Genomic DNA, 15,587 nt, shown 5'->3' with positions numbered 1-15,587 from the left:
TTGTCTTATATAATCTCAAGAGAAGGGTATCAAGTGTCAGAATGACAAATTAGGACGGGAGTTCCCAGGGTGAAAGGTCCTGTGGGGGTTCATCAGCCCAGGAGCTGAGGATGCTTTTGCTGGTCTGTGAGCAAGGACACGGAACTCTCTGGTTGGAAACATTCGTCCATAAAATGTGTATTCAAAACGAAAAGAAACTTACCAGGAGCCCTGCGGAAAGACTGGCAAGGGATAAGCACAGAGAATTTTCAGAAGAGGAGACACAAACGGCTAGTATGCAAACAAAAACCGTCCTACCACAGTAAGCAAAGACAATCAGAATGAGGAACGCACTCTCTTCTCCTAGACTGGCGGCAGTTAAGACCGTCCAATGCACGTAGTTCAGGGACTGCCGGGCACAGCTGGCCCCCTGCCCGGAGACTCACTCCTACCCATATCTTTGGAGCACCATTCCTGAGGAGGCCCGGAGGCTGTGTTGTGGGACTTCAGGCCTCACCCTGCGGCCAAGGACTCTCCCTCTGCGACACCAGACACTCAAGGTACCGCTTTTGCCAGGTGCTTCCCTGAGAGCAGCTCTCAGCACAGCTCAGCATGACACAGTGTGGCTGTCACACAGCGCAAGGACTGCAGGCGCTCTGCCAAGCCCAGAAAACATGCGACAGCCCAGGGAGCGTCCTGGAGGGACCGAAGGTGGGGACTCACCTGGCACCCCCGCCCCCGAGCACCAAGGCAATGGCGTTGCCGGTCAGCACCCGTGCCAGGCGGGAAAAGTCCGAGTGCCGATCGGGCGTCCTCTGGGAGACACGCTTGTACATCTCCACCTGTGCAAGGGGTGTGCATGGTGGGCGGGGCTGAGTGCCCACTCTTCCGGCTGACGAGGGTCAGCCTCCTCAGAACCTGAGCCTGGGCCCCCTGAGGCTGCCCAGGCTATTCTGCTGATGACTCTGTCAGCATCTGCACCACTAGGCTGGGCCCCAGACCGGGGGGGGGGGGGCATCAGGGAGTGACAGTGAGAACTGTCTGGAACGTTCAAGCAGGGTCAGGAGGGGCTGTGCCCTGGCTGGGCTGGGTCTCACCAGCTTGGGCATGCTCCTCCGGGAGAAGACGCGCCGCGGGCAGCACAGGTGCAGGTGTCCGGAGCACCAGCTGCGCATGTTGAGCCACTCCACCGTGCGGGCCGGCTCAGGACCCTCCTCTCGGTGCAGCAAGATCAGCTGCTTCTGGGCACGGACGGCCGTGTTCTCCAGCATCTGCTCCAGCTGAGAGAGAGAGGAGGGCCCAGTGAAGAAATATGCATCCAGAGAAGCCAGGAAGAGCAGCAACAGCTCTGCAGAGCGTGGCCCCCATGCTGTCAGCCCCATCCACTGCCCTGACCCGCTCCAGCCCTACCTCCTGTAGCCCCACCCTGCCTGCCCACTGTACCGCCCCAGCCCCCTCACCTGGCCCACGGTGGGCTCCTGCTCTCCCAGGCCCACGATGAGGATGCAGTCAGCCTGCCGGATGCAGCGCTGGGTCCAGGGTGTCAGGGTGCTGTCTGCTTGGTAGAGGACGATCCGGTGGGTGTCCTCCTGCTGCCCCAGCCAGCTGGACAGCCGGTACTCATGGACACTGGAGTTCACAGAGGGGCCCAGTGTCCCTCAGCAGGGCCTGGGGGGCAGAGCCCTCAGAGCCGAGGGCTTGGCCAGGCTGGTGCTGAGACCAAGGGGTGGAAACTGCCCAGGTGTTGAGGAGACTAGGGCCCGGGAGGGGCAGGGACACTCCTGGAGGTCCCCTGGGGGCCAAGAAGTTAGTCACCTACCGCCTGTACAGGTAAGAAGCAGGCTGTCTTTGTCAGCTAGGTCATTATTACCCTTACACCTCTGAGGCCTGAACATGGGCCAAGCTGATCTGTGCCCCTCTGAGGGACTGAAGGGCTCTGGGCTCCAGGAGCCAGGGCCTTCTTGTTTGTGGTGCCTGGACCCTGTCCACCTGCCCTGTCCCTCTCCTGTGTCCACAGCCCATGGGACTGGCCCCAGCTCACTGTCAAATACTGGGTGGCACCCCTACCGTCCCCCACCCCCCATCCCCCACCATCTACCTGTCCCCACCATCCCTTTTCCCCATTGTCCCCCATTCCCCGCCCCATGTGTCAGCCTGGCATGTGGACCAGGAGGCCGCAAGGTAAGGCCTGGTGATGGCAGGGCCCGTGGGGGCTGCACGGTAAGGCCTGGTGATGGCAGGGCCCGTGGGGGCTGCACGGTAAGGCCTGGTGATGGCAGGGCCCGTGGGGGCTGCACGGTAAGGCCTGGTGATGGCAGGGCCCGTGGGGGCTGCACGGTAAGGCCTGGTGATGGCAGGGCCCGTGGGGGCTGCACGGTAAGGCCTGGTGATGGCAGGGCCCGTGGGGGCTGCACGGTAAGGCCTGGTGATGGCAGGGCCCGTGGGGGCTGCACGGTAAGGCCTGGTGATGGCAGGGCCCGTGGGGGCTGCACGGTAAGGCCTGGTGATGGCAGGGCCCGTGGGGGCTGCACGGTAAGGCCTGGTGATGGCAGGGCCCGTGGGGGCTGCACGGTAAGGCCTGGTGATGGCAGGGCCCGTGGGGGCTGCACGGTAAGGCCTGGTGATGGCAGGGCCCGTGGGGGCTGCACGGTAAGGCCTGGTGATGGCAGGGCCCGTGGGGGCTGCACGGTAAGGCCTGGTGATGGCAGGGCCCGTGGGGGCTGCACGGTAAGGCCTGGTGATGGCAGGGCCCGTGGGGGCTGCACGGTAAGGCCTGGTGATGGCAGGGCCCGTGGGGGCTGCACGGTAAGGCCTGGTGATGGCAGGGCCCGTGGGGGCTGCACGGTAAGGCCTGGTGATGGCAGGGCCCGTGGGGGCTGCACGGTAAGGCCTGGTGATGGCAGGGCCCGTGGGGGCTGCACGGTAAGGCCTGGTGATGGCAGGGCCCGTGGGGGCTGCACGGTAAGGCCTGGTGATGGCAGGGCCCGTGGGGGCTGCACGGTAAGGCCTGGTGATGGCAGGGCCCGTGGCGGCTGCATACCTGTCCAGAGCGGCAGAGCCGAGGCGCTGCTTTACGTTGTCACTGGTCAGCAGCAGGACAGGGCCTGAGAACACAGCAACCAATTACAGGTGCTCTGTGCTGGGCAGCCCAACCTCCCAGGCAGCCAGGCCCGTCCACAGGGCCGTGGGTGGGGCCCAGGCAGGGCACTGTTCTCTTCTCCAGAGGCCTGCTCTCCATGTCCCCCTTCGTGGGGACGAGCTTGGCCCTGACAGGGCTGCTGGGGTGGGGGGCACCTGTCTGTCACTACGGAGTCAGACCCAGCAGCAACAGAGCTGGGCGTGTCGGTGGGGAGGTTCATGACATGCCGTGCAATGTAATTCCCCAAATCCAGACTGGGAGCTGGCCAGGTCAGGACACAGCTCCGCTCTGCAGGTGAGGGAGTGCCAGGGCTCCGGGCAGCCCAGAAACAGAGCCAGCCACCGTGAGAGGCTGCCTACCAGCGGCTATGGCAGAGGAGCATGGGGTGTGGGGCCCCAAGCCTCAGCAGGAGGGAGGAGTCAGGATCCACGCAGCGCGGGTGGCGGGGATGGCGGCATTCCTGAGGGTTCTTGCTCACGTGTGCACAGGTAGGCACGATCATTCTAGAAGAGCTTCCCAAGGGCATTACGACCGAAGTTGGGAGATAAGAAACCATCATACGGCATGCTAACTGGCAGCATCTTTTTCCTTAAGACCCAAAACCCACTGCCGTCGAGTCAATTCCAACTCACAGCGCCTCACAGGGTTTCCCAGGTTGTAAATCTTTATGGAAGCAGTCTGCCACATCGTTCTCCCCTGGAGCTGCTAGCGGTTTCCAACTGCCAATCTTTCAGTTAGCAGTTGAGCACTTTAATCACCGTGCCACCAGGGCTCCTTAGAGGCACACAAAATGAGGGTGCCCCCTACACCTGAGGGAGTTCCCGTGGCAACGGGCCATGTGATCTTCAGACAGGTGCCCATGTGGCACTGATGTAACCTGCAGAAGCCTGTCGACACCACAGCTCAGAGGGAAGGTGCTGGTCCCCAGTTCCTCCAGAGATGGCTTGGTATTCCACTTGGGGTATGTGGGGAACAAGGGTTTGGAGTCATAGTCACAGGCCTCTGCCTCAGTTGTCCGCACACAGGTGGCCCCTGTGGATAGGCCAAGAGGCCAAGCAGGGCTGGATTCCCTTGTGCCACATGCTGTGTGAGCCAGGAGGACCAGGCGGTAATCTGTCTACCCATGGGCTTCCTTGTTGTTAGGCTGGAGGCCACCAGGAGAAGGTGGGCAAACAGTAAGGTGCCCAGGGGCTCCAGGACCTCAGCTAGGCCCCCCTGCCCCAGCACACACCCCCTACCCTAGGTCTCCATGACCAGGCACAGGGAGGCATTCTGGGAGGGTGACATATGGGCCCTGCTGGCATAGGCTCCAACTCCTGCCAACTAAGGCCGCAGTGGCCATACCCTCCTGGAAGGACTGTGCCTCTCCACCTTCTTAGGTGCAGGTGGCTCTGTAGGAGGCCCACAGTCTTTCTTCCAGAAGAGCAGGGCGGTGGCAGAGCTGGGGCCAAGAGGACAATGCTCTGCCCCTTGCTGGAGTCCAGAGTAAGCCCATTGTGCTGCGTCTCTGGCTCCACAAACATAGCCAGCTGGGAGGTCAGACAGCTTCCTCTCTAACTCTGAAAGCCAAAGGGAAATGCACGGTATCTTCAAAATGCTGGAAGAAAAGGACCGTCCTCCTAGAATCCTTCCCTCAGCAAAAACACCCTTCATAAGCCACCTGATTTATGGTGAAGGTGACGCAGAAGTCAGGTCAAAGGCTGGTCTTCTTAGTGAGGGTCTGGGCCTGCGGAATCTCTCTCACTGTAGCTGTCAGCTGCCATCGAGTTGGCAACTCCACATACAACAAAAGGCAACAAGGAAATGATGCCCAGTCCTGTGCCATCTTCATGATCTTTGATAGGTTTGAACCCATTGTTGAGGCTGTTGTGTCAGTCTACCTTTTGAGGATTTCCCTTGTTTTTGTTAGCCCACCCCTTTACCAAACATGATATCCTTTTCTAAAAATTGGTCTTTCCCGATGACGTGTCCAAAGGAAGTGAGCAGCAGGGTCTCTCGCCATCCTTGCTACTAAGGAGCATTCTGGTTATATTTCCTCTAATTCAGTACATTGGTTTTTCCATGCTATATTTAATATTCTTTGCCAATACCACAGTTAAAAAAAAAAAAATTTTTTTTTTTTTTTTTTTTTAGGACACATTAATTTTTCTTCGGTCTTCCTTTTTCACTGTCCAGGTTTTGCATTCATCTGAGGTGACTGAAAAGACCACAGCCTGGGTCAGGCATACCTGAGTGCAACGTCTTTGCTTTTTTAACCTTTACGGAGGCAGATTTTCCCAGTGCAATAAAAACATTATGGACCACAACAGAGTATCTGTCATACCATAGCCAAAAATCAATCCCAGATGGATTATAAAATTAACTAGAAAGGTAAAACAAAAAAAACCTTTTAAGAGAACATCTTCATGATTTTGGGGAAGAAAGAAACTTTTTCAACAGGACAGAAAAAGCACTAACCATAAGGGAAAAAATTGACAAATTGGTCTACATTAAAATTAAGAACTTCTGTTCATCAAAAGATAGCATTAAAAGAATAAAAAGGCAAGGCACAGAGAGTGAAAAATTTCTGCAATATCTGTGTCCAAGCCAGGAACTGCGTCCAGAGTATACAAAGAACTCCTGCAAGTCAATAAGACAAGACAGGCAGCCCAACAAAAAGCAGGTGAGTGACCAGAGCAGACACGCCACACGAGAGGACATACAAACAGCCACAGACAGGAGACTTCTCAGTCACTGTGAAACAAATCAAAATCATAATGAGCTGTCACTGCACTCTACCAGGATGCAGGAAAGGGAGATTGACAACATAAGTGCAGTGGGTGGGGGGGGGGACAGGAGGACCCCACATGCCATGGGGACATGAGGGTGGGGGGGTACACGAGGACCCCACATGCTGCAGGGACATATTGGTGGGGGGGATGTGAAGGCGAGGGGTACATGAGGACCCTACATGCCACGGGGATGTGAGGATGGGGGGACATGAGGATCCCACATGCCACAAGAATGTGAGGGTGGGGGGGACACGGCCCCACATGCCGCAATGATATGAGGGTGGGAGGGACATGACCCCACATGCCGCAGTGACATGAAGGTGGAGGGACAGAGGACCCCACATGCCACAGTGACATGAGGGTGGAGGGACAGAGGACCCCACATGCAGCAGTGACATGAGGGTGGAGGGACAGAGGACCCCACATGCCGCAGTAACATGAGGGTGGGGGGACAGAGGACCCCACATGCCACAGTAACATGAGGGTGGGGGGACAGAGGACCCCACATGCCACAGTGACATGAGGGTGGAGGGACAGAGGACCCCACATGCTGCAGCGATATGAGGGTGGAGGGACAGAGGACCCCACATGCCGCAGTGACATGAGAGTGGGGGACAGAGGACCCCACATGCCGCAGTGACATGAGGGTGGGGGACAGAGGACCCCACATGCTGCAGTGACATGAGGGTAGAGGGACAGAGGACCCCGCATGCCACAGTGACACGAGGGTGGGGGGACAGAGGACCCCACGTGCCGCATTTTGAGCTGAGATTTGAGCTGTGACCAAGAAACAGAATTTGCAACCACAACAGTTGCCTTCACAGCCAAACAGTCACAATGTCCAGGATAAAATCCAAAATTACTCAACATATGATGAACTGGAAAAATGTGATCCATCCTCAAGAGAAGAGATAACAATGGAGACCATACCTGAGAGGACAAAGATGTTGGACTTACTGAACAATTTTAAAGCAGCTATTACAACTGCTTTAAAATTATTACAACTGTGGAGCCCTGGTGGTGCTAACCAAAAAGGTGGCAGTTCGAATCCACTAGCTGGTCCTTGGAAACCCTATGGGGCAATTCTACTCTGTGCTATAGGGTCGCTGTGAGTTGGAATCAACTAAACAGCCACAGGTTTCGTTTTTGGTTTCTTACAGCTGTGCTCACTGAGGCAATTACACTCATGGTGAATAAAAAAGACAGCATATCTCTGCAGAAAAAATAGAAACCATGGACCAAATGGAAATTCTACAAATGAAAAATACAATATTTGAAATTACAATTGCACTGAATGGGTTTAAAGGTAGAGTGCAGATGACAGAGGAGTCAGCAAACTTGAAGATTCATCAGAATTAAAAAAGACTGGGAAAAGAACAACAACAAAAACCCCCAAAACCAAAGGGTCTGTGGGACAATATCAAGCAGTCTAATATACATGTATTGAAGTCCCAGAAGGAAATGAACAGAAGGAGTACTTGAAAAAATAATGACTGAAAATGCCCCCAGTTTGGTGAAAGCCATAAATATGCAGATTCAAGAACCTCAGCAAATCCCACACAGGATAAATGTGGAGAAAGCCAAATGTAGGCTCATAATAATCCAACGGCTGAAGACCAAGATAGAGACAAGCCTTGAAAGCAGCCAGAGGAAAACAACGCATTGCTTACGGTGAACAGTGGTGGTTTCAACTGCAGCTAACTTCTCGTCAGAAACCAGGAAGAAACTTAAAGAACAAAGAGAATTTTACTACAATAAACTAAAGAAATAAAAAGAATGGAGGGACATATATATCCTCAGATAACAAAAAAGTGAAAGCTGAGTTTCCAGCAGACCTAAATAAAAAACCAAAACAATCGCTGTTGCATGGACTCTGACTCGTGGCGAAGCCGTGTGCGCGGAGTAGAACTGCGCTCCACAGGGCTTTCAGGCTGCGACTTTTGGGGAGCAGACCAGCAGGCCTTTCTTCTGAGGCACTTTGGGTGGGTTTGAACCACCAACCTTTTGGTTAGTAGTCAAGCTTGTTAATGGTTGTGTCCCTCAGGGCCCCCTGCACTTCAGGAAATGTCAAGTCTCCCAGCTGAAGGGAGAGGACACCCAAGGGAAACACAGTTCTTCAGAGAGGAATCAGGAGTGTCAAAAATGTAAATATTTGGGCAAATATAAAGACTACTTTTCCTCTTAATCACTTTAAAATATACTGACTGTTTAAAGCAAAAAATATAGCATTAGTATGTGGAATTTATAATATTTGGTGTTGTTGTTGTTAGGTGCCATCCAGTCAGTTACGACTCATAGCAACCCTATGTACCACAGAATGAAACACTGCCCAGTCCTGTGCCGTCCTTACAATCCTTGTCATGCTTGAGCCCACTGTGGCAGCCACTGTGTCAATCCATCTTGTTCAGAGTCTTCCTCTTTCCCGCTGACCCTATACTTTACCAAACATGATGTCCTTCTCCAGGGACTGATCCCTCCAGACAACATGCCCAAATTATGTAAGACTCAGTCTCGTCATATGTGCTTCTCAGGAGCATCCTGGTTGTACTTCCTCTAAGACATATTTGTTCATTCTTTTGGCAGTCCATGGTGTATTCAACATTCTTCACCAACACCACAATTCAAAGGCGTCAACTCTTCTTCAGTCTTCCTTATTCATTGCCCAGCTTTCACGTGTATATAATGTGATTGAAAATCCCGTGGCTTGGGTCAGGCACACCATAGTCTTCAAGGTGACACCTTCAGTTTTCAGCACTTGAAAGAGGTCCTTTGCAGCATATTTGCCAATGCAATGCGTCTTTTGATTTCTTGACTGCTGCTTCCATCAGTGTTGATTGTAGATTCAAGTAAAATGAAATCCTTGACAACTTCAATCTTTTCTCCATTTATCATGATGTGGCTTATTGCTTTAGCTCTGAGAATTTTTTTTTTCTTTATGTTGAGGTGTAATCCATACTGAAGGCTGTGGTCTTTGATCTTCATTAGTAAGTGCTTCAAGTCCTCTTCATTTTCAGCAAGGAAGGTTGTGTCATCTGCATAACACAGGTTGTTAAAGAGTCCTCCTACAATCTTGATGCCCTGTTCTTCTTCACATAGTCCAGCTCCACAGATTATTTGCTCAACATATAGATTGAATAGGTATGGTGAAAGGATACAACCCTGACGCACACCTTTCCTGACTCTAAACCACTCAGCATCCCCTTGTGTCCAAACAACTACCTCTTGATCTATGTACAGCTTCCTCATTCCCATTCTTCGCAACGTTATCCATAATTTGTTAAGATCCACACAGCCGAATGCCTTTGCATAGTCAATAAAACACAGGTAAACAACCTTCTGGTAGTCTCTGCTTTCAGCCAGGATCCATCTGACATCAGCAATGATATCCCTGGTTCCATGTTCTCTTCTGAAACCGACCAAATTTCTGGCAGTTCCCTGTCGATATGCTGCTGCAGCCGTTTTTGAACGATCTTCAGCAAAATTTTGCTTGCATATGATATTAATGATATTGTTCTATAATTTCTACATTTGGTTGGATCACCTTTCTTGGGAATAGGCATAAATATGGATCTCTTCCAGTCAGTTGGCCAGGAAGCTGTCTTCCATATTTCTTGGCATAGACAAGTGAGCACCTCCAGCGCCGCATCTGTTTGTTGAAACATCTCAATTGATATTCCATCAACTCCTGAAGCCTTATTTTTCACCAATACCTTCAGTGCAGCTTGGACTTCTTCCTTCGGTACCATCAGTTTCTGATCATATGCTACCTCTTGAAATGGTTGAACATCGACTATTTCTTTTTGGTATAATGACTCTGTGTATTCCCACGATCTTCTTTTGATGCTTCCTTCATCGTTTAATATTTTCCCCATAGAATCCTTCACTATTGCAACTCGAGGCTTGAATTTTTTTCTTCAGTTCTTTCGGCTTGAGAAATGCCAGGCGTGTTCTTCCTTTTTGGTTTTCTATCTCCAGCTCTTTCAGATGTCATTATAATACTTTACTTTGTCTTCTTGAGACGCCCTTTGAAATCTGTTCTCGACAGTCAAGACCAAGTTTCAGAGTCTCCTCTGACACCCATCTTGGTCTTTTCTCTCTTTCCTGTCTTTTCAGTGACCTCTTGCTTTCTTCATGTATGATGTCCTTGATGTCATTCCACAACTCATCTGGTCTTCAGTCACTAGTGTTCAATGCGTCAAATCTGTTCTTGAGATGGTCTCTAAATTCAGGTGGGATGTATTCAAGGCCATATTTTGGCTCTCGTGGACCTGCTCTGATTTTCTTCGGTTTCAGCTTGAACTTGCATATGAGCAATTGATGGTCTGTTCCACAGTTGGCCCCTGGCCTTATTCTGACTGATGATATTGAGCTTTTCCATCATCTCTTTCCACAGATGTAGTCAATTTAATTCCTGTGTCTTCCATCTGGGGAGGTCCATGTGTATAGTCACTGTTTATGTTGGTGAAAAAAGGTATTTGCAATGAAGAAGTCATTGATCTTGCAAAATTCTATCATTTGAATTTGTAATATATGGGATTCAAAAATAGTTGCAGCAGTACATTGGCAGGGAACCGCCAGAAATTCAAACCTGATTCAGAGGAGGACATGGAACCAGGGATATCACTGCTGATGTCAGATGGATCCTGGCTGAAAGCAGAGACTACCAGAAGGATGTTTACCTGTGTTTTATTGACTATGCAAAGGCATTCAACTGTGTGGATCATAACAAATTACGGATAAAATTGGAAAGAATGGGAATTCCAGAACACTTAATTGTGTTCATGTGGAACCTGTACATAGACCAAGAGGCAGTTGTTTAAACAGGAAAAGGGGATACTATACGGTTTAAAATCAGGAAAGGTGTGCATCAGGGTTGTATCCTTTCACCATACTTATTTAATCTGTGTGCTGAGCAAATAATTTGAGAAGCTGAAGTATATGGAGAAGAACAGCACATCAGAATTGGAGGAAGACTCATTAACAACCTGTATTATACAGGTGACACAACCTTACTTGCTGAAAGTGAAGCGAACCTGAAGCACTTACTGATGAAGATCAAAGACCAAACAGCCTTTATTATGGATTACACCTCAACATAAAGAAAACAAATATTCTCAGAACTGGACCAATAAGCAACATCATGATAAATGGAGAAAATATTGAAGTTGTTAAGGATTTCATTTTACTTGGATCTACAATCAATGCCCACGGAAAAAAAAAGCAGCAGTCAAAAAACCAAACGACATATTGCATTGGGCAAATCTGCTGCAAAAGACCTCCTTAAAGTGTTAAAAAGCAAAGATGTCACTTTGAGGACTAAAGTGCTCCTGATTGAAATAAACCAAAAAACCAAACCCAGTGCCGTCGAGTTGATTCCAACTCATAGCAACCCTATAGGACAGAGTAGAACTGCCCCATAGAGTTTCCAAGGAGCGCCTGGTGGATTTGAACTGCCGACTCTTGGGTTAGCAGCTGTAGCACTTAACCACTACGCCACCAGGGCTTCCCTGATTGAAATACCTGATTGCAAATGCCTGACTGAAAATACCAAGCCATGGTATTTTCAATCGCCTCACATGCACCCGAAAGCTGGACAAAGAATAAGGAAGACCAGAGAAGAATTGATGCGTTTGAATTATGGTAGTGGTGAAGAATATTGAATATACCATGGACTGCCAGAAGAATGAACAAGTCTGTCTCAGAAGAAGTACAGCCAGAGTGCTCCTTAGATGTAAAGATGGCAAGACATCGTATCATGTACTTTGGACATGTTATCAGGAGGGATCGTCCTCTAGAGAAGGATATCATGCTTGGTAAAATAGAGCGTCATCAAAAAAGAAGAAGACCCTCAATGAGATAGATTGACACAGTGGCTGCAACAATGGGCTCCGACAGTATCATGGATTGAATTGTGTCCCCCCAAAATATATGTCAACTTGGTCAGGCCATGATTTTCAGTATTGTGTGGTTGTCCTTCATTTTGTGATTGTAACTTTATGTTAAAGAGGACTAGGCTGGGATTGTAACACCCTAACCCAGGTCACATCCCTGATCCAATATATAGGGAGCTTCCCGGGGTGTGGCCTGTACCACCTTTTCTCTCTCAAGAGATAAAAAGGAAAGGGAAGCAAGCAGAGAGTGGGAACCTCATACCACCAAGAAAGCAGTGCCAGGAGCAGAGTGTGTCCTTTGGATCTGGGGCTCCTGCGTGGAGAAGCTCCTAGTCCAGGGGAAGATTGATGAGAAGGATCTTCCTCCAGAGCCGACAGAGAAAGAAAGCCTTTCCCTGGAGCTGATGCCCTGAATTTGGACTTCTAGCCTACTAGGCAGTGAGAGAATAAATTTCTCTTTGTTAAAGCCATCCACTTGTGGTATTTCTGTTACAGCAGCACTAGATGACTAAGACACATAGCAACAATTGTGAGGATGAAGCAGGACCGGGCAGTGTTTTGTTCTGTTGTACACAGAGTTGCTATAAGTTGGAACCAACTCAATACCACCTAACAATAGCAATGTCAACATCTCACCCCAGAAAAGACAAATTGTTCACCACCAAGACTTCCATGTCTTTCTCTGCCAGAGAAAACTTAAAACTTTAGTACTGTGTAGCATTTGTTAGGATATAGACTATATAAAGAACACTCAAAACTCAACAGTAAAAAATCAAGCAATCCCATTAGAGAACAGACAAAAGATATGAACAGACCTTTCACCAAAGAGGACACACAGATGGCAAATAAACACACGAAAAGGTTTTGAATATCATTGACCATCAGAAAAATGTGAATTAAAATTATCATGAGCTATACACCTAATAAAAACAAAAACCCGGTTACACCTAATAGAACAGCTAAAATAAAAATAATTATAGGAATAAATGCTGGCGAGGATACAGAGAATCTAGATTACTCATACATTGCTGGTGGGAACGTAAAACGGTCCAGCCACTCTGGAAAACAGTTTGGCAGCCTCTGATAAAACTAAGCACATATGCACCATCCATATTGCATTCTTGGGCACTTATCCCAGAGAAAGGAAAACTTGTGGCCACACAAACTCCTTCACATAAACGTTCATAGCAGCTTTTTCCTAATAACCCACAACTAGAAACACCCCAAACATGCTTCAAGAGGAGAGGGTCCATCTGTGCGGGGGCACTGCTGAGCCGTGCAAGGGACAAAGGTTGCTCCTAGACATTATCTGGGCACAGAAAGCCAATCTCAAAAGACCACATGCTGTGTGATCCCACTTCTACAGCATTCGCGAAATGACAAAATTATAGAGATGATGTGCACCTTAGGGGTGGCTCAGGGGTGCTGGGGGTGAGGTGGAGGGACTTCAGAGGGACAGCAGGAGGGAGTGTCTTTTGCAGAAGAACATGGAAGGAAAGCCTGCTCAGCTCTGCAGATTGATTGTGGTGGTTACAGAGGTCTGCACGCGTGATGAAATGGTACAGAACCGCACATGTGCACACACACACACGCATGTACACGCACTTGCACACTCATCTAAGAGCCAGCAAGTCCTGGACAAGGCCTCTGGACTGTGCTGACGTCGCCAACCTGGCTGTGATCTGCACTACAGTTATGTCAGATGTAACACTGTGGAAGCCCACATAAAGGGTAGAAACCACCCTTTACTATTTTTGTAACTTCCTGTGAGTCTATAATTATTTCAAAATAAAAAGTTTAAAAATGAAAGGGAAAGGGACAGGGGTTGGTTGAATGGACACATGAAATCCAGAGTGGAAAGGAGGAGTACGCTGGCAATATTACAGGGATAGCAACTAGGGTCACATAACAATGCGTGTATAAATTTTTGTATGAGAAGCTAACTTGAGCTGTGAACTTTCACTTAAAGCACAGTAAGGAAAAAACAAAAAAAAAAAAGGAAAGGAAATGAGCTTACATTAAGCCACATGCCCACCCTGCACAACTGGAAGATGCTGTTAGATGCGTTCAGAGCAATTTCGGGAATTAAAAAAAAATATATATATATATATTTTTTTTTAATGTTTGTCATGAAACAAAGATCAATACTATTGGCCAGAAAAACTAATGCTTTATGTGCTTTAAAATTCCATTTTGAGAATAGCTTTTAAATATAAAATATTTGTAGTAGTATCTTTCACCTTTATACATCATTTTTATTCCATGTTTTCTGTTATCAAACGTCTGGGTCAGGTAGCGAGTATTTCCACACAGTGTTGAAACATATACTCTCATCAAAATATACTGTTCTTGATAGTCGTGAGCCACGTACTGATCGCATTTATTACGTTGTTTTCTGAAGACAACCTCTGAAGCTTCAGTGTAATTCTATTGTAAGAAAGTGACTTACTGTTTATCACTACGGTCACTCAAATTTGCACAAAAACACATAAACAAAGTCATATGAAAAATACAGACTACCTTATGATCTGAAGAATCCCCAAGAATTCTCAGGAATTCCTACTCTTGTTCTTGAAGTCCCAAAGTTCAATAGCTGCCAGCAATTTGGAAACACTGCCCACATGTTCTGATTGGACCTAGGCATCTTCCTCACAGCTGTGCCCGCTCACCCAGCTCTGCAGTGTCCTGGGAAGCGATAAGGCAGCTAGCACAGGCCCACTGGGCTGCTGGGGCCCCAGGACGATGCAGGGTAGTGGCTCTGTGCAAACACTCTGCCTTCTGGAAGTTTTCCCAGCATCAGAAGAGCTCTTGGAGTCCTTGGGCTCATGTGAAAAACTGCTAAGCAATGTGGAGGAGCCATGTGATGTAACTGCCCAACCCATGATACCTCGCCTAGTAACACAGGAAGCTGCCCAAACGAGTCTGAGAGGTGTTGAGTTGGAAGTTGCTCAAACACATTCCTGAGGAATGTGGCCATGGATCTTCTGCTAAGTGTCAGAAATTTCCCCCAGGCCAGAATCTTCTAAAGCCCACAGAAGGCCCGCCTGCACGCGCAGGGATCCCCTTTAGGGCAAAGGTGGAGAGTTCACACCTGCTCTACTCCAGAGAGCAGATGGAGACCAGTATTGTCACCCGAGGGCTCTTGCAGGCACTCTGTGACATGGGGTGCTAAGCTGCGTGTGCAGAACAGCCTGGAGGGAAACAGCTCAGGGCTGCAAAGCTGGCAGGTGGGCTCACCAATGGTGCGCAGGGCGTACTGGAGCTCTAGGGCAAAGGCAGGCAGGGGCACGTCCTCCGACACCGGCAAGATGGCTACTGTGGCAAGGTTGCTGGCTGGGTTCCCCACGTCCCACTGGTTGCCTGCCATGGTGAGCCCATGCTGGTGACCTGCAGGCACAAGCACAGGGAGGTCAGTCCTGTGAGGCCTGGCCCTATGGCCCCAGGATGAAGGTGCAGCCCTTTAGAGGAACCGACAGAACATGGGCGGGGCACAGCACTGACATTTACACAATTCTCCACCCTCAACACTGGACTTGCTTCCTTCAATGCTCCTGGAGCTCCCCCAGAGAGATCACATCCTGGGTCGTAAATCAAACTGACCAGAACTGAAATCACACACAAAATCCACCACAATCGACTTAAACTAGAAATCCATAACAGCAAGACAGCAAGAATATTTGCAACTGTTTGAAAATTAAACATCATGCTTCTAAGTAATTCATGGGTCAAAGAAGGAAGTCTCAAGGGATACCAGAAAATATTTTTTACTGAATGAAAATTAAAATATGGCACATAAAAAACTGTGGG

General features: G+C 49.3%; 2 protein-coding genes across 5 annotated transcripts in view; both read right to left on the bottom strand.

The window, feature by feature from the left end:
- Window positions 1-15,587, bottom strand: part of PNPLA7 (patatin like phospholipase domain containing 7) — a 73,242-nt gene that overhangs the window by 18,146 nt on the left and 39,509 nt on the right. For all 4 annotated transcript variants that reach the window (XM_049897188.1, XM_049897191.1, XM_049897189.1 and 1 more), the window contains 5 exons: window positions 15,018-15,167; window positions 3,020-3,083; window positions 1,440-1,608; window positions 1,077-1,259; window positions 703-821 (listed from right to left, as the gene is read on the bottom strand). In XM_049897188.1, the coding sequence (XP_049753145.1) occupies window positions 703-821; window positions 1,077-1,259; window positions 1,440-1,608; window positions 3,020-3,083; window positions 15,018-15,167 (685 nt within the window). The remainder of the gene's footprint in view (window positions 1-702; window positions 822-1,076; window positions 1,260-1,439; window positions 1,609-3,019; window positions 3,084-15,017; window positions 15,168-15,587) is intronic.
- The window catches only part of EXD3 (exonuclease 3'-5' domain containing 3), a 201,929-nt gene that overhangs the window by 168,838 nt on the left and 17,504 nt on the right, over window positions 1-15,587 (bottom strand). The gene's annotated exons all lie outside the window — the stretch shown is intronic.

The sequence above is a fragment of the Elephas maximus genome, chromosome 9, assembly GCF_024166365.1.
Source record: "Elephas maximus indicus isolate mEleMax1 chromosome 9, mEleMax1 primary haplotype, whole genome shotgun sequence".
In the NCBI taxonomy this organism is placed as follows: domain Eukaryota; kingdom Metazoa; phylum Chordata; class Mammalia; order Proboscidea; family Elephantidae; genus Elephas; species Elephas maximus.
Note: the sequence above shows the minus strand (reverse complement) of the source record. Positions and strands in the feature narration are given on the sequence as shown.